The 20,541-nt window shown below is 39.0% G+C and overlaps 1 protein-coding gene across 5 annotated transcripts in view; it reads right to left on the bottom strand.

Annotated features, from left to right (window-relative positions):
* Positions 1-20,541, bottom strand: part of ZCCHC7 (zinc finger CCHC-type containing 7) — a 305,804-nt gene that overhangs the window by 46,904 nt on the left and 238,359 nt on the right. For 4 of the 5 annotated variants that reach the window (XM_067743928.1, XM_067743930.1, XM_067743929.1 and 1 more), the window contains exons 8-9: positions 17,391-17,508; positions 13,398-15,158 (exon numbers count right to left, since the gene is read on the bottom strand). The exons of the other annotated variant lie outside the window; for it this stretch is intronic. In XM_067743928.1, coding sequence (XP_067600029.1) covers positions 14,716-15,158; positions 17,391-17,508 — 561 coding nt within the window. In that variant the 3' untranslated portion in view covers positions 13,398-14,715. Of the gene's footprint in view, positions 1-13,397; positions 15,159-17,390; positions 17,509-20,541 lie in introns of those variants that run through there. 5 annotated transcript variants of the gene reach the window in all.

Below are 20,541 nucleotides of genomic sequence, written 5' to 3' on the forward strand. Positions count from 1 at the left end.
TCATCACTATTGTTCTTGAGTGAAGCCAGTGGTGATTCTGGTTTGGTTAAGCCCAGGGATTCCAGTCACCATCAGACCATAGAACATCAGAGCAGAGAGCGACTAAGAACTCATCCAGGTTGATCTCACTGCTTCCAATTTTATAACGAGGAAACTGGGGCCTTGAGAGGAGGTCACAAGTTATCAGAGCTCAAAAAGGCACATGTCCTTGTGACAACATCTGATTAGCAATATGTTTACACTGGTCTGTTATGTTTAAAAGGCTAACTTATGTTTGGTGGACATACTTGGGGGACGTAAGTGAAAATCTGTTAGGACTATTCGCTAATGTGTACAGGGCTGAACTCTGATATGAAGCAGGTAACTCAGAGGGAAGGAAGTGATGGTCTGGTTTCTCCACAGGAAATCCTTCCTTTGCACGTGTACCCACCTTCTGTCCTCATTCGGGCTGCCACAGGGCATTTCCAGAGAGGACCTTCCCTCAAGGGAATAAGAGATAGGAAGCTCCTGGTCTCTGACCTGCCCTGGGTCCCCAGCACCATTCCAGTGGCCCCCCAGAGATCTCCCCTTTCCTTTTGTCTCTGGTGATCCTTCTATACCTCCCTACTCCCCTCAACCCTATTCCCTTATTCTTGGAAAAGCCTTCTCCATCGAAAGGGAGGCACTGAGGATACTATTTCCTCACCTTGCTCACCTGTCTACACACCTGCCTTCAACTCCTTTCAGGCATCCTTCTGGAGACATCCCTTCCCTCCTCCTTGAGTGCCATCAATTGAGTTTTCTTCTGTCCTCCAACATCCTCTTTTCAGCACCTTCCTGTCAACAGCAACCAGGCAGAGTCCACTGTCCTGTTAACCTTTCATAGCCAAGGGTTTACAAAGAGATGTACATTTTCTCCTCTTCCCAGCTGCTCATTCCCTCCTCAGTGCACTGTGGTCTGGCTTCTTGGCCCACCACTATCTCGGAACTCCTTTGGTAAAGATCTCCAAGGAGCTACACGTCCCCAAATCTGAGAGATGCTTTTCAGTTCATATGTTTATTTACCCAACATATATTTCACAGAGGAATTCAGGTATGAGAATATATGCAAGATGAGAAATTATAAATAATTAAAATAGCCTTAAGAAAAGTATAAATCAGAATGCAGATTCAGAGAAGAATAACAGATGAAATACTGCATCCCCCTATAAAAGCTCAGGGAATAAAAACAAAGTGCAGCATGGTAGAAGCAATTCCTCTTACAGTTCTTGGGGGTGTGTAGTGGGTTGGATAGTGTTCCCCTCAAAGATATATACAAGTCTTAATCCCCAGTACCCATGAAAGTGAACTTAACTGGAAATAGGGTCTTTGCAGAGGTAATTAAGGGTCTTGGATCCTTGAGACCATCTTGGCCTTAGGATCGGCCCTAAAGCCAAGGCACATAGAAACATAGAGGAGAAGATGGAGGCAGAGAGTGGAGTTATGTGTGGAAGCATCAAGGACTGCCACCAGAATCTGGGAGAGAGGCAGGGAACAGATTTACCCTCAGGGCATCAAGAAGGAACCAACTGGCAGAACAGAGCTGGAGGTATCATGCTTCTTGACCACAGACTATACTACAAAACTACAGTAATCAAAACAGTATGGTACTGGCACAAAAACAGACACATAGGTCAATAGAACAGAACAGAGAGCCCAGAAATAAACCCACATACTTATGGCCAATTAATCTATGACAAAGGAGGCAGGAATATACAATGGAGTAAAGGTAGTCTCTTCAATAAGTTGTGCTGGGAAAACTGGACAGCTACATTTAACAGAATGAAATTAGAACATTCGCTAACACCATATACAAAAATAAACTCAAAATGGATTAAAGACCTAAATGTAAGACTGGAAACCATAAAACTCCTAGAAGAGAACACAGGCATAAATTGTAGCAATATTTTTTTGGATCTGTCTCTTTAGGCAAAGGAAACAAAAGCAAAATAAACAAATGGAACTTTTGCATAGTAAAGGAAGCCATCGACATAAAATGACAACCTACTAACGGGGAGAAAATACTTGCAAATGATATGACTGGTAAGAGGTTAATATCCAAAATATATAAACAGCTCATACAATTCAATATCAAAAACAATCAACCCAATTAAAAAACTGACAGAAGACCTGAATAGGCAGTTTTCCAAAGAAGACTTACAGACAGTCAACAGGTACATGCAAAGATGCTCAACATCACTAGTCATCAGAAAAATATAAATCAAAAAACCACAACGAGATATCACACCTGAGATATCACACACAACGAGATATCTCACACCTGTCAGAATGACTATCATCAAAAAGACCACAAATAAAAAATGTTGGCAAGGATGTGGAGAAAAGGGAACACTTGTGCACTGTTGGTACGAATGTAAATTGAGGCAGCTATGATGGAAAACAGTATGGAAGTTCCTCAAAAAACTAAAAATAGAACTACCGTATGATCCAGCAGTTCTACTCCTGGGTATATATCCGAAGAAAACAAAAACAGTAATTCAAAAAGATACTTGCACCCCAATGTTCATGGCAGCATTGTTCACAATAGCCAAGATGTGGAGGCAACCTAAGTGTCCATCAACAGATGAATGGATAAAGAAGATGTGGTATATATATATACAGTGGAATACTATTCAGCCATAAAAAGAATGAAATTTTGCCATTTGCAGCAACATGGATGAACTTGGAGGGCATTATGCTAAGTGAAATAAGTCAGACAGAGAAAGACAAATACTGTATGATATCACTTATATGTGGAATCTAAAAAATACAACAAACTAGTGATCATAACAGAAAAGCAGCAGACCCACAGATACAGAGAACAAACTAGTGGTTACCAGTGGGGAGAGGGAATGGGGGAGGAAGTACAAACTACTATGTATAAAATAAGTAAGCTACAAGGATATATTTTACATCACAGAGAATATGGCAAATATTTTATAATAACTTTAAATGGAGTATAATCTATAAAAATTTTGAATCACTGTTGTATACCAGAAACTAATATAGTATTATAAATCAACTATACTTCAATTTTTTTAAAATTAAAAAAAAAAAGGAACCAACTCTACTGACATCTTGATGTTGGACTTCAGGCCTCCAGAACTGCGAAAGAACAAATTCTATTGTTTTAAGTCATCTAGTTTGTGCCCCAGGAAATGAGTATGGGCTACATCCTTGCTTTTTCATATCTCCATGCCTTTACTGACAAGATTCCTTCTCCTTGAAGGGCACTTCCCTTTCGTTATCCTGGAAATTTTTTATTCTGTTATGAACACCCATTGGAAGTCCTGGGCAACAGAGGTCCTGCCCAGTCCCCTTGACTCTCCTTGACAGGACGACCCATATCCATCCCTGCGCTCCTCACCTGTATGACAAAGTCATTTTTGTGTTTGTCTCTTCAATTGCTTGTTAGTCCCTGAGCCTTGAGATTTCTTAGTAAAGTCAACCTTAATCAATACTACTACCGGCACAAAAAGGGTCCATGGCAAACATCTGTTGACTAAATAACTCAAAAAGCAATAAGAATACGAAAGGCTTAATGTTGTCTGTGGTGGTCATAAAAGTGGAATAGGATATTCTGGAAGGAGGCAACAGCATAGGTAAAAGCATGACCTAATCATTTATCCAATGGGTCTGGAAGGGTGAAGGAGGCAGAGGAGAAAGAGGAGTGAAAAACTGCAGAAGATAAGCTGGGAAGGCTTTAAATGTTAGGGCAGGAAGTTAGACATCAGCCTCTGGGCCATGGTCCCCCAATGCTGGTGCAGATTTTCACCAGCATGCCTCTTAGATACCTTTCCTACCACTTAGGTCTGAGAGGTCAGCTACTGCCCTCCCCCAGGCCCCAAAAGTTGGACATGTGCCTTGTGGTCAGTCTCCTTCTTAGCACCCCCATGGGCAAAGCAGGAAACAAAACTGAGGATGGCCTGCGGACTACTGATCCTTGGCCTTGCCCTTCTTTTTTTTCCCCAGAATATTCCCAATTCAGTGAAAAAACATTAAAATGTTTCCAGTAGATTACGAATGAAATTAGACTTTTGTTTTGACATATATATACATCTGTGAAACTACCCCTCAATCAAGATAATAATGAAGGTATTCACCACCCCCAAGTTTCCTTGTGCCCCTTTGTAATCTTCCTGCCCTACCCAATCATCCCCACCTCCAGGCAACCATGGATCTTCTGTTACTATAATTTGCATTTTTTGCAGTAATTCCATTGTCAATTTGACCTTATTGGGTGCTGCATATTTTTTTATTCCTATAAATAATCCTGAGCTTTGTTCTTGGAATTGGTGAAGTTATTTGGAAACACTCTGACTCTCTCAGGTCTTGTTTTTAAGCTAGTTAGGCAGAACCAGAGAAAAGTTTAGACCAAAAACTCTTCTGAGTACTGTAGTCACTGCTGCATGAACTATGAGGTTTTCCACTCTGACTGGTGAGAACAGAAACTATTCTTGGCCTTGTGGGAGCTCCAGATACAGTTCCCTCTAATCCTTTCAGGTGGTTTCCTCACACATATGCACTGACCAGTACTTAGCTGGGGACCCTCTGCACATAGATCTCTGGGCTCTCTCTCTATGCAGCTCTCTCCTTTCTGGTAATCCGACCTGCAAACTCTAGCTATTTTGGCTTCTCCAGGCTCCCAGCTCTGTTTCCTCAGTGAGGCTCTTCTTGGGTTTCCCCTCCTTGCTCCACAATTGGGAAACCCTCCATGCAGTCAGCTGGGGCAGTCAGAAGGCCATCTTTCAAAGTTCATTGTTCTTCCTTGTCTATGTTCAACGCCTTGAAAACTGCTTCACATATATATATATATTTTTAAAATTTTTTTTTAAATTAATTTTTTTTTTTTTTTTGCGGTACGCGGGCCTCTCACTCTTGTGGCCTCTCCCGTTGCGGAGCACAGGCTCCAGACGCGCAGGCTCAGCGGCCATGGCTCACGGGCCTAGCTGCTCCACAGCATGTGGGATCTTCTTGGACCGGGGCACGAACCCGTGTCCCCTGCATCGGCAGGCGGACTCTCAACCAATGTGCCACCAGGGAAGCCCTTCCCATATATTTTTACATTATTTCAGGATGGAGGGTAAATCTGATCCCTGATACTCCAGTGTTGGCTGGAAGTAGAAATTTCTGAAACTACTTTTGATAAAGACTTATGATATATGCTGCAATAAATTTGATATTCTGGGCTCTTTCATTTTGCACTGTCATATATGGGTACCACAAGCTGATAAACTCTTATTGAGAAAATGAGTACATATAGTACATCAAAATGAAGTTGTATTTTCTGCATTCAAAAATTAAAAAAATTTTTTGATGTATGACTGCCAAATATTCTTTTGTGGTAAGGGCTGTTCTGAGTTTACGGTTATAGCAGATGATGTTTTTCATTCATATTCCTGTGTCTCTGTCAGGAGGCTCCTTCTCACTGCCCAAACCCACTTTTGTCTAGAGCCAGAGTTGATTGGGAAAGGCTCCTGGAGCAGCTCTTAAACAATGGCTGATTTAAAACAAGACAAAAAATGATATAGACACACATATTCCTTTACCCCTGATCAGGGCAACTTTGAGGTGTGGCCCCTGCTGTCTCTAGTGTTCCCTTGGGATTCTGAGAGCTACCCTCTGTGGGACCCTGATTTGATAAGGAATCCAGTTTGGATTCTTTCTCTTCTCTTCCCTGTCCCACTTCCCCACTCCCTTACTGTGTTTTATTGGAAACATTTCCCAGTAAATCACTTTAAAAGCTGATTTATTTCACAATTGTTAGGATGGGTATGTATACACAAGACATTGCACCTTCGGTTTTCCATTTATTTTGCTCTTTACAAAATTCTCTTAACGGAAAAAATTTCAATTCCCTGGAAGACTGTAAAAGGCCCCTGGAACAGTTCTTTGCTCAAAAGGATAAAAAGTTTTGGTAAGATGGAATTATGAAGTTGCCTGAAAAATGGCAGAAAGTAGTGGAACAAATCGGTGAAAACACTGTTCAATAAGGTTCTTGGTTAAAATGAAAAATGTGGCTTTTAGTTTTACTTAAAAACCAAAGGAACTTGTGGCCAACCCAATACGATGTCCATCATATACATTAAACATACATTAAATGCACCTGAAACTTAAGTTGTTCTCTCTGGATAGCACAACTCTGAAACAGCTTCATCACATGAAGTGATTCTCTGCATGACAGGCACTGCATGTCTTCCAATGGTTGGTACTTTTTGAAATGTTAATAAGTCACCCCTAGGGGCCTGTGCTGGACTTGGGTCCTGGTGTCTACAACCTACTGACATTCTTTCTTTAAAAAATAAATTTCTTTATTTTTTGCTGCGCTGGGTCTTTGTTGCTGCATGTAGGCTTTCTCTAGTTGGGGAGAATGGGGGCTACCCTTCCTTGTGGTGCACGAGCTTCTCACTGCAGTGGCTTCTCATGTTGCGGAGCACGGGCTCTAAGCACGTGGGCTTCAGTAGTTGTGGCACACAGGCTCTAGAGCGCAGGCTCAGTAGCTGTGGCCCATGGGCTTAGCTGCTCCATGGCATGTGTGATCTTCCCGGACCAGGGCTTGAACCCGTGTCCCCTGCACTGGCAGGCGGCTTCTTAACCACTGCACCACCAGGGAAGCCCCCTACTGACATTCTTAAGCAATCAAATGTTCCATTAGATAGTCTCCAACCCTGCCCACCACACTGCCCCCTGCCTCAGTTTACTCCCTTTGTTCTCACACCACAATTCTCTATTTATTGCGACACAGCTAACACCCCAGACTGGTGCTCTAGCATTTGTATCCATGCCTCCTGGTTATACCAGTAAGTAATTCCCCTCAGCTGGCTGAGCGGCCAGTAGCCTTGTCCCACCACAAAGGGGACCAAATGGTCTGTAGATATTCATGCCATGAACCTAGAGGCCCTTATTTCAGATGAGTGGGACATACCCCACCAAACTCTCAAACATCAGCACAGTCTGATGAATGTCTAAGCTTTACAAGATAAGGGTACATCCTGTCAGATGTGGAAGGCAACCTGCACCCACTTCTTCTAGTGAGAATTCCTTTTGAGAAAGGGGTTGGGGCTTCAATTAGGGTTTCTCAACCTCAGCACTACTAATATTTTGGGCTGGTTAATTCTTTGTTGTAGGAGACTGTCTTGTGCATTGTAGGATTCTAGCAACATTCCTGGTCTCTACTCACTAGATGCCAGCACTACCTCTAAACTGTGAACACCCAAAATGATAAAGCTCAGGGGATCAAGATAGTGATGAAGGAATGATTCTATTATTTTGTACGTAATCTTTTGTTGGCAGAAGAATTTTCAGTTGTTTCCTATGAGCAGCTTCATTCTGTATCTTTTATCAACAGATTATTGGTATACTGTTAACCCTGTCTCTCCTTACAAACACAGCTCATATCAATCTTTTCCCTGCAGCACTAACAAATAACGTTTCTTTGCCCATCAGAGTGGCAAAGAGAAAAAGGAATGAAAATATTCCATGTTATTGTGGGAGTGGGGAGATGAACACTCTCATACACTGCCAGAATGTAATTTGCAACATGTACTAAAACTTGCATGAAATATATGCATGTTTTTTGACACATAAGTTCTGTTTTATATGGAATAACTGGAAAAGATACGATGTGTGTAGAGGGATTCTTTTTTTTCTTTTTAATAATGAAAATCAGAAGCAACCAAAAAAGTCAACAACAGAGAGCTGATTAAATAAATTATGGTATAACTATATAATAGGATATCATGTAACCATTAAAAATGATGTAGATATATGTTTGATCAAAAAGAAAGATTTTCATTATTAAGTGGAAAAACAGGCTACAAAACAATATATTTATGTATAGAAAAAAGCCTGGACAGATAGACACTAAGAATTTTAACCATATCTTTGGGTAGAAGAATTAAGTATGATTTTTATGTTAAAAGCATTTTCCCCCTTTGGTAGCAATACTTATATCAGACAAAATAGACTGTATTGAGACTGTAATGAGAGACAAAGAAGAACACTATATAATGATACACAGACCTAGCCAACAAGAAGATATACAATTGTAAATATATATGCACCCAACATAGAAGCACCTAAATATATAAAGCAAATATCAACAAACATAAAGGGAGAATTTGAAAATAATACAATAACAGTAGGGGACTTTAACACCCTACTTACATCGGTGGAGAGATCATCCAGACAGAAAATCAATAAGGAAGCACTGGCCTTAAATGACACATTAGATCAGATATATATATATATGATATATATGTGTGTGTGTGTGTGTGTATGTATAAAACTTTACCTCCAAAAGCAGCAGAATACACATTCTTTTAAAGTGCACATGGGGCGTGGGGGTGGGGGAAAAAAAATAAAGTGCACACAGAACACTCTTCAGGATAGATCACATGCTAGGCTACAAAACAAGTCTCACTAAATTTAAGAAGACTTAAGTCATACAGGCACCTTTTCTGACCACAATGGTATGAGACTAAAAATCACCTACAAGAAAACTGCAAAAAACACAAACATGTGGAGGCTAAACAATATGCTACTGAACAGCCAATGGATCACTGAAGAAATCAGAGGAAGTTTAAAAATACCTGGAGTTAAATGAAAATGGAAACAAAATGATACAAAAATCTATGGGATGCAGCAAAAGCAGTTCTAAGAGGGAAGTTTATAGTGGTACAAGTCTACCTCAGGAAACAAGAAAAATCTCAAATAAACAACCTAACCGTACATCTTAAAGGAACTAGAAAAAGAACAAACAAAACCCGGAGTTAGTAGAATAAAAGAAATAATAAAGATCAGAGCAGAAATAAATGATATAGAGACCAAAAAAACAATAGAAATGATCAATGGAACTAAGAAAGATAAACAAAATTGATAAACTTTAGCCACATTCATCAAGAAAAAAACAGATAAAACCAGAAAGAGAAGTTATAACTGACATCGTCAAATGGACAACCTAGAAGAAATTAATAAATTGCTAGAAATATATAATCTCCCAAGACTGAATCAGGAAGAAATAAAAAATATGACAGACCAATTACCAGTAATGAAATTGAATCAGTAATAAAAATAAACCAAAACAAACAAAAAACCCCCAAATCTCCCAACAAACAAAAGTCCAGGATCAGATGGCTTTACAGGTGAATTCTACCGAACATTTAAAGAAGAGCTAACACCTATCCTTATCAAACTATTCCAACAAACTAAAGAGGAAGAAATGCTTCTGAACTCATTCTATGAGGCCAGCACCACCCTGATACCAAAACCAAAGACACTACAATAAAAAGAAAATTACAGGCCAATATCACTGATGAACACAGATGCAAAAATCCTCAACAAAAGATATTAGCAAACCAAATTCAACAGTACATTAAAAGGATCATACATCATGATCAAGTGGGATTTATGCCAAGATGCAAGCATGGTTCAACACCCACAGATTAATCAGTGTGATACACTACATTAACAAATTGAAGAATAAAAATCATATAACAGATGCAGAAAAAGCTTTTGACAAAATTTAACATTTATTTATTTATCTATTTTTGGCCATGTCACGCAACTTGCAGGATCTTAGTTCCCCAACCAGGGACTGAATCCAGGCCCTGGCAGCGAAAGTGCTGAATCCTAACCACTGGACCGCCAGGGAATCTCCACAAAGTGAGTATAGAGGGAACATAACATAATAAAGGCCATGTATGACAAGCCCACAGCTAACATCATACTCAACAGTGAAAACCTGAAAGCATCTCCTCTAAGATCAGGACAAAGACAAGGATGCCCACTCTTGCCACTTCTATTCAACAGAGTACCAGAAGTCCTAGCCACAGCAGTTAGACAAGAAAAAGAAATAAAAGAAACCTAGATTGAAAAGGAAGAAGTAAAATTTGTTACTGTTTGCAGATGATATGATACTATACATAGAAAATCTTAACAATGCCACCAAAAAACTATCAGAACTACTAAATGAATTCAGTAAAGTTGTAAGATACAAATTAATATACAGAAATCTTTTGTGTTCCTATATACTAACAATGAACTATCAGAAAGAGAAATTAAGAAAACAATCCCATTTAAAACTGTAACAAAAAGAATAAAATACCTAGGAATATATCTAACCAAGGAGGTAAAAGACTTGTACTTGGAAAACTCTGAGACTCTGATGAAGGAAACTGAAGATGACACAAACAAATGGAAATATATACTGTGCTCATGGATCAGAAGAATTAATATTGTTAAAATGACCATACTAACTAAGTCAATCTACAGATTGTAATCCCTATCAAAATACCAATGCCATTTTTCACAGAACTAGAACAAATAATTTTTAAATTTATATGGAAACACAAAAGACCCCAAATAGCCAAAACCATCTTGAGAAAGAACAACAAAGCTGGAGGTATCATGCTCACTGATTTCAAACTATACTGTAAAGCTACAGTGATCAAAACAGTACAGTACTGGCACAAACACAGACACACAGATCAATGGAAGAGAAGAGGGTGCCCATAAATGAACCCACATTTACATGGTCAATTAATCTACGATAAAGGAGGAAAGAATATACAATGAGGAAAAGACAGCCTCTTCAATAAACGGTGTTGGGAAGACTGAACAGCTATATGGAAAAGAATCAAACTGGACTACTTTCTCACACGATATACAAAACTAAACTCAAAATAGATTAAACAGTTAAACATAAGACCTGAAACTGTAAAACTTCTAGAAGAAAACATAGGCAGCATGCTCTTTGTCATTTAGCCATATTTTTTTGGATGTCTTCTCAGTAAGGGAAACAAAAGCAAAAAACAAATAAGTGGGACTGCATGAAACTAAAAAACTTTTGCACAGCAAAGGAAGCTATCAACAAAACAAAACGGCCACCTACTGATTGGGAGAAGGTATTTGTAAATTATATATTAGATAAGGGGTTAGTATCTAAAATATAGAAAGAACTCATACAACTCAATATAAAAAAAAAACCCGATTAAAAAATAGGCAGAGGACCTGAATAGACATTTTTCCAAAGAAGACCTACAGATGGCCAACAGGTACATTAAAAGATGCTCAACATCACTAATCATTAGGGAAATGCAAATCAAGACCACAATGAGATATCACCTCACACCTGTTACAATAGCTATTATCGGAAAGATAAGAAATAACAAGTTGTTGGCAAGGATGTGGGAAAAAAAGGAACTCTCATGCACTGTTGGTGGGAATGTAAATTGGTATAGCCCCTATGGAAAACAGCATGGAGGTTCCTTAAAAAATTGGAGATAGATATGATCCAGCAATTCCACTTCTGGATTTTTTTTGGCTGCACCATGTGGCTTCTGGGATCTTAGATCCTCTACCAGGGATTGAACCCAGGCCCTTGGCAGTGAACGTGAGGGGTCCTAACCACTGGGCCGTTAGGGAATTCCCCTATTTGGATATTTTTCTAAAGAAAACAAAAACACTAATTTGAAAACACTATGTTCAGTGTAGCATTATCTACAAGAGCCAAGATATGGAAGCAACCTAAGTACCCATGAATAGACGAATGGATAAAGGTGTGATACAGACACACACACACACACACACACACACACACACACACACACACACACACAGTGGAATATTACTCAGCCATAAAAAAGAATGAAACCTTGACATTTGCAACAATACAGATTGACCTAGAGGGTTTCATGCTAAGTGAAATAAATGACAGAGGAAGATGAATACCATATGATTTCACTTATATGTGGAATAAAAAACAAAATAAAGAAATAGGCATAACAAAGCATAAACAGACTCATAGAGAACAAACTGGTGATTGTCAGAGGGGAGAGAGGCGGGGGGAATGAATGAAATATATAAGGGAGGTTAAGAGGTACAAACTTCCAGTTATAAAATAAATAAATCACAGGGATATAATGTACACCGTAGGGAACATAGTCAATAATATTGTAATAATTTTGCATGGTGACAGATGGTAAGTAGACTTACCATGGTGATAATTTTGTAATGTATAAAGTACTGAATCACTTTATACATTATGTTGTATACCTAAAACTAATATAATTGGTAAGTTAATTATAATTCAATTTTTAAAAAAAGGTACAAACTTCCAGTTAAAAAATAAATGAGTCATGGGGATGAAATGTACAGTATGGTGAGTACAGTCAACAATATTGTAATAACTTTGTATGATGATAAATGGTAACTAGAAAAAATTTTTAAAAACATTTTTCCCCCTTAAAAAGAATATGTACTCCTTGTATAACATAAAAATAAAGAGTTGATCATAAGCACTGTTAATAGCATGGTTCTGAAATAATAGGCACTGTCAGTAGCATGGTCCATGAAAGCAAGGCTTTCCATTGAGAAAATGGGAGACGGTTTCTCTGTGCTCTAAGAAAGCCAAACATGAATCAAGCTAGAATCCAGGAAAGGAGCTACTCAGGCTGTTTCTTTCTAATCAAAGTGGGACCAGAGGCAAAAGATGTTTAGAGTCTTCTCAATCTTAGCAACTATGTGGATCCTTATTGTTTGGGACATCTCCTTTTCTCTTAACCACATTTATCCATTTAAAGTCTTATTTGATTGTCAAATCACTAAATATTTTAAACTCCCCATTCTGTATGGAAAGTTAGTGTGTGAGTAGACTGACTAACTGAACACTTGGTGTAAGAGCCAGGTGCCAAGGGCAATGAAGAGGGAATGGAGCAGAAGCTCCTCTTGTGTTTCTGTTCTTTCCTTATCATCCTAATGCCCCAAAGTGAAGTAGCTCAGCCTCCTTTCCTATCTGCATATAAATGCATGGACCTGAAGGGTAAATTATACCCCAGAACAAAATGTTTGTCTAATAAAAAAAAATAAAATTTGGGAGGAAAAAGAAGATAATGTGCAGAAACAAATAGAAGAAGAGCTTCATTTCTTCCCTCCTCCAAACAATTTTCTAAGTATGAAAGGCAATCCCACTTCTGCCTTGAAAGCAGAGGTCCTCAGATCTGAAGGAATGCTAGTCACACCACATCAGTAATAAGCCACACCTGTCCCAGGTTCTACTAAGAAATAATGCCAATTATCTCAAGGCTTACCACTCTATGAAGCCATTTTTCATGGCTGTCACTTTCAGCAGGGTATTAAAAGACTGTGCCCACTTACCTTAGGGTCAGAACAATCCCAGTAGATGTTAGGAAGCCAACCACCAACACACAACGAATGCTTGACACTTAGCTGAAAGCTGGGCAGCCACAGGGAAGGTGGTAAACTAAAGACACCAAGTCTGATTCTAGAGGAGAGATTCTCCCTTGCCCTCCAAAAGAAAAGAGAGCTAATCCTACCAGATATACAGCAGACTGTGTACTTCACAAAGAGGAAAACACAAATTTAAGATTCCAATTGCTGGAGAACATGGAGAAACATTTTGTTACTCCATCTCATTTTATTCTGGCATAAAGCTAGGGCTTGGGCACAGTAAGGGCATTTGACCCCAGTTTATAGAGATTTTATAACTTTACTTACTTGTCCAACCCAAGTACACCCTTTGTCACTACTCAAACTCTCATTGTCTTTTTACATAGTAGACAAATTTATTTACTCTATTTCAGACATTTTATTTTTCTTATTCTAACATTAGGCTCTGATAAGTACAAAAGGTTCACAAGTATAAAAACTTCTGTGTAACTCTGTGGTAGTTAAAAAACCCAAGAGAACAATTTTTTTTTTTTTTTTTTTTTTTTTTTTTTTTGTGGTACGCGGGCCTCTCTCTGTTGTGGCCTCTCCTGTTGCAGAGCACAGGCTCTGGATGCGCAGGCTCACCGGCCATGGCTCATGGGCCCAGCCGCTCCGCGGCATGTGGGATCTTCCCGGACCGGGGCACGAACCCGTGTCCCCTGCATCGGCAGGCGGACTCTCAACCACTGTGCCACCAGGGAAGCCCCCAAAACAATTTTTTAAGTTGGATGATATTCATCTTAAATATCTGAGGGACAGTCTTCCTCAAGTATGGCTGTAAAAATGGTAAAAATGACTTCCTTGTGATTAAGTCAAAATTTTTGATGACTCTTTTCACTTGTTTCAGGAAATCTGTTTCTCAACATTTACTCTGGATGGATTCCTTACTTGTATTTTGCTCTAAAACCCAATTCCCTGTCTCTTCAGTGCTTCAATGACGACACCCTCATTTTCAGCCTGTGATACGCTGACCAAAGTAAGATTCTGACACCAGCTTCAGAAGCAAGAAAAGCCAGATTTAGATATATAGTTATTATCCTTTCCGATATTAAAAAAAAAAGGAATGCTGAAAAAGTGATGAATTTTTCATATTAGCATTAATTTATCTTCTTGCAAGGATTTAGTTTTCATACACTGCATACATTTAATGAGCTTTTTTATTTTTTCAAAATATTAAAAAAAATTTTTTGTATGAAAAGATTAATTCTTCCTATCCCTAGGGTACTGAGTAAATAAAAATGACGTCCTGGAACAGGGGAAATCCGAGTTTATCTTTGTTTTCTTACCTAATAACCTGTTGGACACAGAGAACTGAGATCTCCAAGGACTTTGTCCAATAGCTCTAGGTATGGCTGAGATTAAAAAAACAAAAACAAAAACCTCATTTTATTTAATCATAGGTAATACAAATATTGCCAGGATGTTGTAGACATGAAGACCAAACACTGGGAAGCCAAATCAGAAGCTAACTCACAGCTTAGACTTTTTTTTCCTCTGCTTAATGAGAAATAAATTATCTTTGCCATCATCCTCCAAACAGCTCTCCTTTTTCTTATGCCTGACCCTCTTGCCCTCTCTGGGCAGCCTGTCTTCTCTTGGCTTGTGGTAATGCAATGAGTGGTGAAAGGGCTTGTGAGGCTTCTGGGTTTTGACAGTGCCAGGAGAAGAGTGGACTTTGGGGCCCCTGGGGTAGTCCTCATCCACTTCATGACACCTGTCAGCCTTCCTGTGCTTCTCACGCTCTCTGCTGGTCCTGTTCATGGCTTCTTTTTGGGTTTCTTTCTTTTCTTGAGGCCACGTGTTACTTCTCCATGAGGCATGGCTCTTCCTCATATCACGGTGGGGCCTCTTATCTGCTGCTTCCATATGAGGCCTCTTGAACTGCCTTGGAAAGTCCCCATTCTTCTGAAGTTCTGGAAAACATAAAGTATTTCTGCATATTCAGCAACTCCATGCAGAGCTTTCATTGGTCTGTAAATAACTTAGCAGAGAGGGAAGCCAGACATTTAAATGCATTAATGATATGACATTCTAAAGAGCCCTTACTAAGGTAAAAAAATCACTCACTAAAAACTCAATGGTTGTAGTTCTATATTTCTAAACATGGAAAACATCCAGAAATCCAATGATACTTATTTTGCTCAATATAGTTTAACTAGGTTCAACAAGGGAGACAGGGACCAGTGAGAGCAGTAATCATGTCAGCTTTGTGAAAAGTCACGTGTGACCAATTCAAGTTCCTGCAGTGATAAAGAGACAGCCCTTGATGATAAGGTGAAGCAAGATGTATAATGTGGCCTTTTGACAGTTTCATATGACATTTCAATTATACTCTGAAGATAAAGTCTGGCCACAGTACTTATAGGTGGATGCCATACTGGACAGGAGATTATTCCTCCAGATTATTCCTCCAGAGTAGAGATCACTGGCTTAGAGACTGAGTGTGCACATGTGCACACACTTGTGTATCTAAGAGGTTTAAGTGCCAGATCTGATGTTATATTTTATCAGGACTTGGCACGCTTACTGTACGCGTCTGATGGTAGTGATTCTGATGGGATAAGTGGGAGATGAGCTTATAGTGAGGGATGAAAACTAAGGTCAACAGAATCTTGAAAGATTAAAGAAGTCACCAATAAAAAAATGGGACAGAGTGCGAAGTAGTATACTTAGGGGACAAAACTGAATTCTAGAATATAGAGCAAAAGTAAGTATCCATAATTACTTATAGACTTCAGTATAAAATATAAAGTCCAATATAGTGAGTCTCAAAGTGGATCTGTGCCACAGAGTTGCTGATATAACTAATTAAAAAGGAGAACAAAGGATATTTCCCTGATTATAAAAGTTATAAATGCTCATTAAAGAAAAGTTGGGAAATACAGAAAAGTACAGAGAAAATAACAGAGAAAGCATCCACAACCCTTTAATCCAGAGATGCCATTTTGGTGCATTTCTTTGTAATCTTTTAAAAATTTAGTTGTCTAATCATTATCTTCTTGTACTATAATTTCTCTACATAGATAAAATATGCAGAAGTTGAGAGGTAATTCTTCTACTTTCCTCCAAAATTACTATCTTCGTTTTGAAAGGACCTGAACTCAGAGAGAGTCTAGAAGAGAATAATGAAAAGGCCAAGGGTCAACAATGTATGAGTTAACTTGAAAAATATAGAACTATTTGGTCCTGAAAGCAAAAAAAGTAACTTTGTAAACCACTGTGAAGCATACGGCAAGAAAGAAGAGTGGCAGAGAAAATAAGCCTAAATTATAAAATAATTTGGTGAGAAAGAACATTATGTTAGCAACAGCAAATAAAGAAATGGAGGGTGGCTGTGGATCTGGAGCTCTGTTCATAATGGTGGCCAATAAAAAATGACTTCTTTGGGGAAGCTCCAGGAATCACCTAGCAGGGCAAGCTTTTCTTTGCTTGAAAAATACTAGAGATATAAAGAGGGAGAACATAATTATTTGTCTAAAAGAAAAATCTCAAAGGAAGCTTTAAGAACTCTGCATGCATAAATGGATATAAGTATTTTCTGGACATTTTCTAAAATGATCATTATGTGAGAAAAATGTTCACGGTGAATAGATTAAAACACAGGATTTTGGAAGTGGGTGCTTGATTTCTGGAGATCAAGAAAGTTCCAGTTTCGGGCTTCCCTGGTGGCGCAGTGGTTAAGAATCCACTTGCCAATGCAGGGGACACGGGTTCGAGCCCTGGTCTGGGAAGATCTCACATGCCGTGGAGCAACTAAGCCCGTGCACCACAACTACTGAGCCTGCACTCTAGACCCCACAAGCCACAACTACTGAAGCCCGCGTGCCTAGAGCCTAAGCTCTGCAACAGGAGAAGCCACTGCAATGAGAAGCCCGCGCACCGCAACAAAGAGTAGCCCCCACTCGCCGCAACTAGAGAAAGCCCACGTGCAGCAACGAAGACGGAACGCAGCCAAAAATAAATAAATTAAATAAATAAATTTTTAAAAAAGAAAAGAAAACAAGAAAGTTCCGGTTTCTATAGTAACTATTAAAAACATTTTCTGTCCTAACCAAAGGCCCACAAAGCAGTTTGCAAAGACAGTGCAAAAAAAGAAATTAAGGAACTATTGCAAAGGTGATTTAGTAAGAAATCTAGTAACATACCTTTCACTTTTCGTTTTATTCTCTGATCTCTCTCCCGGATTTCGTATTTGTCATCATAGTAGTAGATGAATGGAGATGTTGGAAAGGTCTGGCTAAACATTCGTCTTTCTGTACATTCCTGCAAATTGTATTTGAAATTATGATGTCACAAGGTCACACTGTTCAGACAACTTTTTTTGTAAGATTATGGACCACTGTAATTAGTGACGAGCCCCCATTGCTGATACTCACACTGTGGCTGCAGGATGTGGTCTTGCTGGGACACTGGGAGGATCAGCCAAACACCCGATCGTGCTTACATGCTAGTCTTTCAGGCTTGGATTTTCTTCCTTTATTTCTTTACCTACAAAACCCTTCTTATCTTCTTTAAATCTTCCCTGCCAACCCTCTCCCCCAGCAATGCCTTGTTCCTCTGTTGCAGGGTTTATTTTATTTAAAATTATGTTTTATCAGCTCTTTGCTTGTCTGTCTCTTCTAACAGCCTTCCATCAAGTGTTTCTCCTTTTCTTCTTCTCTTCACATTTACACCCTCAATGTGGGGGTAAATTCTTAGCCCTTTACTCCTTTTCATCCACACAAGTAGTTTTTTGCAAGCTTATTTTAAGCCAACACTCACTGCTCACAAGGGCAGTGATTCTTATGGTGGGGAGCAGGGTGGTGGTGGGTTGTGCCTAGCTTGAAAATGTTCCTAGGTAATTCTGAAGGAAACCTCTCTTCTCTTTGCTCCCCCTACTCAAGAAGAGATCACTCCTCTCACTCACCCCAGGACAGCTCCCTACTCTCCTGACTCTGGCCTTCTGGTAGCTGCTACTTTCCAAATCCACATCCTTGGCCTGACCCACGTCCCATGTAGTAGGCTTTGTTTATCCTGGTCTGTGACACATATCCATTCAGCTTGTCTCAAACCAAATAATGTCTTTCATTTGAAAGAGGCTTCATTTTGGAACTTTCCGCTTCTGTCTTCTGCCATCTTGCCTAAAATTTATTATAAACGTTCAGTGCTTCTTAGCTAGGTACTGAAGAAAATTAAACTACAAGTATCCCCTGCTTTTAAAAAGTTTGCTTTATACCGCTTCACTTTTATGAAAGACCTGTTTTCACTAGCAGAAAGAAATATGAAGAGGATTTTCACCTTTACAAGAAAAGGTGAAAAGTGAAAATAGTGTTTAGCATTTGTTTTGCAGCAACCATAGAGAGACAGTGAGCACCCGGAGCAGTGAGAGTGGCACCACCAAGCTCCTCCCCCAGGAACTACACTCAGCATCTCGGCATCAAGCCACCATAGCTTTGAACTGTGTCTGTGAGCATCTGTGCTTTATCTCCATTTATTTTTTGCATTCGTTAGAAAGATGTGTTGTAAGGTAACTGCTGCTTTGCTTTACAGCTACTTTGGCTTAGGAAAGGTTTCACAGGAACGCTCTACTTTCAGATAATGGGGAAAATCTGCACCTCTTAGGAAGAAAGTATGTGAAATATCTGCATAGAATTCAGCTGATTTATCATAACTTTGTCATTATATACTCAACTTGTAATTCTTTTTTTTTCTTAACATCTTTATTGGAGTATAATTGCTTTATAATGGTGTGTTAGTTTCTGCTTTATATCCAAGTGAATCAGCTATACATATACATACATCCCCATAACCCCTCCCTCTTGCATCTCCCCCTCACCCTCCCTATCCCACCCCTCTAGGTGGTCACAAAGCACCGAGCTGATCTCCCTGTTCTATGCTGCTGCTTCCCACTAGCTATCGATTTTACATTTGGTAGTGTATATATGTCCATGCCACTCTCTCACTTCGTCCCAGCTTACTATTCCCCCTCCCCGTGTCCTCAAGTCCTTTCTCTACGTCTGCGTCTTTATTCCTGTCCTGCCCCTAGGTTCTTCAGAACCATTTTTTTTTTTTTAGATTCCATGTATATGTGTTAGCATACAGTATTTGTTTTTCTCTTTCTGACTTACTTCACTCTGTATGACAGACTGTAGGTCCATCCACCTCACTACAAATAACTCAATTTCGTTTCTTTTTATGGCTGAGTAATATTCCACTGTATGTATGTACATCTTCTTTATCCATTCATCTGTTGATGGACACTTAGGTTGCTTCCATGTCCTGGCTATTGTAAATAGAGCTGCAATGAACATTGTGGTACATGACTCTTTTTGAATTATGGTTTTCTCAGGGTATATGCCCAGTAGTGGGATTGCTGGGTCGTATGGTAGTTCTATTTGTAGTTTTTTAAGGAACCTCCATACTGTTTTCCATAGTGGCTGTATCCATTTACATTTCCACCAACAGAGCAAGAGGTCAACTTGTAATTCTAAGATACTTGACCAAACTGGCCACCATACACTTAGAAACATAATTTGTAGATTTTAAAAACTAGGAATCATTCTAAATATACACTTAAGTATAGAAAATAAAGTAATGGAAATCTGTACCTAACCATTTAGCTTTATCAAATCAACATTTACCCTTAATTTAGTTGTTTCCCCCTAAGCATTAACGATATAATGAGATCCTCCGTCTAACTCTCCTTCCCACTTCCCATTCATCTCCTTCCCTTTCCAGAAGCTGCCATGGTCTTAAAGTTGGTCCCTGCCATTCTCATGTTTTAATACTCTTACTATTAATAAATATTCCAATAAACAATAGTATAACTTTGAAGTGTTCAGATTTCACAAAAATGGTAACATTCTGTAGATATTTTGAAGTATTTTTAGGTTATAATAGTTTCACAGACTAAGGTGAGTGGTGTTCTTTGGATTATCTATCTGAATAGATAAGGTTTGGTAACACTTGACTACAAACCTACCTGGGTCTTGTATATTTTGGTGGGGAGAATTCTGATTATTAATTCAGTTTCTTTAGTGGTACTGGTTCATCTAAGTTTGTTCTTCAATCATTTTGATTAATTTATATTTTTGCAGAGAATTATTTATTTTAGTTGCATTTTCAGATTTAACATTGAACTTTATTTTTTGTTTGTTTTTTGGCCATGCAGCATGCAGTATCTTAGTTCCCCCACCAGGGATCAAACCTGTGCCCCCTGCAGTAGAAGCACAGAGTTTTAACCACTGGACAGCCAGGGAAGTCCCTAACATTGAACTTTATGAAGTTTATACAGTATTCTTTAAGTAAAAAATTATA

This window comes from Pseudorca crassidens, chromosome 7 (genome assembly GCF_039906515.1).
Source record: "Pseudorca crassidens isolate mPseCra1 chromosome 7, mPseCra1.hap1, whole genome shotgun sequence".
NCBI lineage: Eukaryota > Metazoa > Chordata > Mammalia > Artiodactyla > Delphinidae > Pseudorca > Pseudorca crassidens.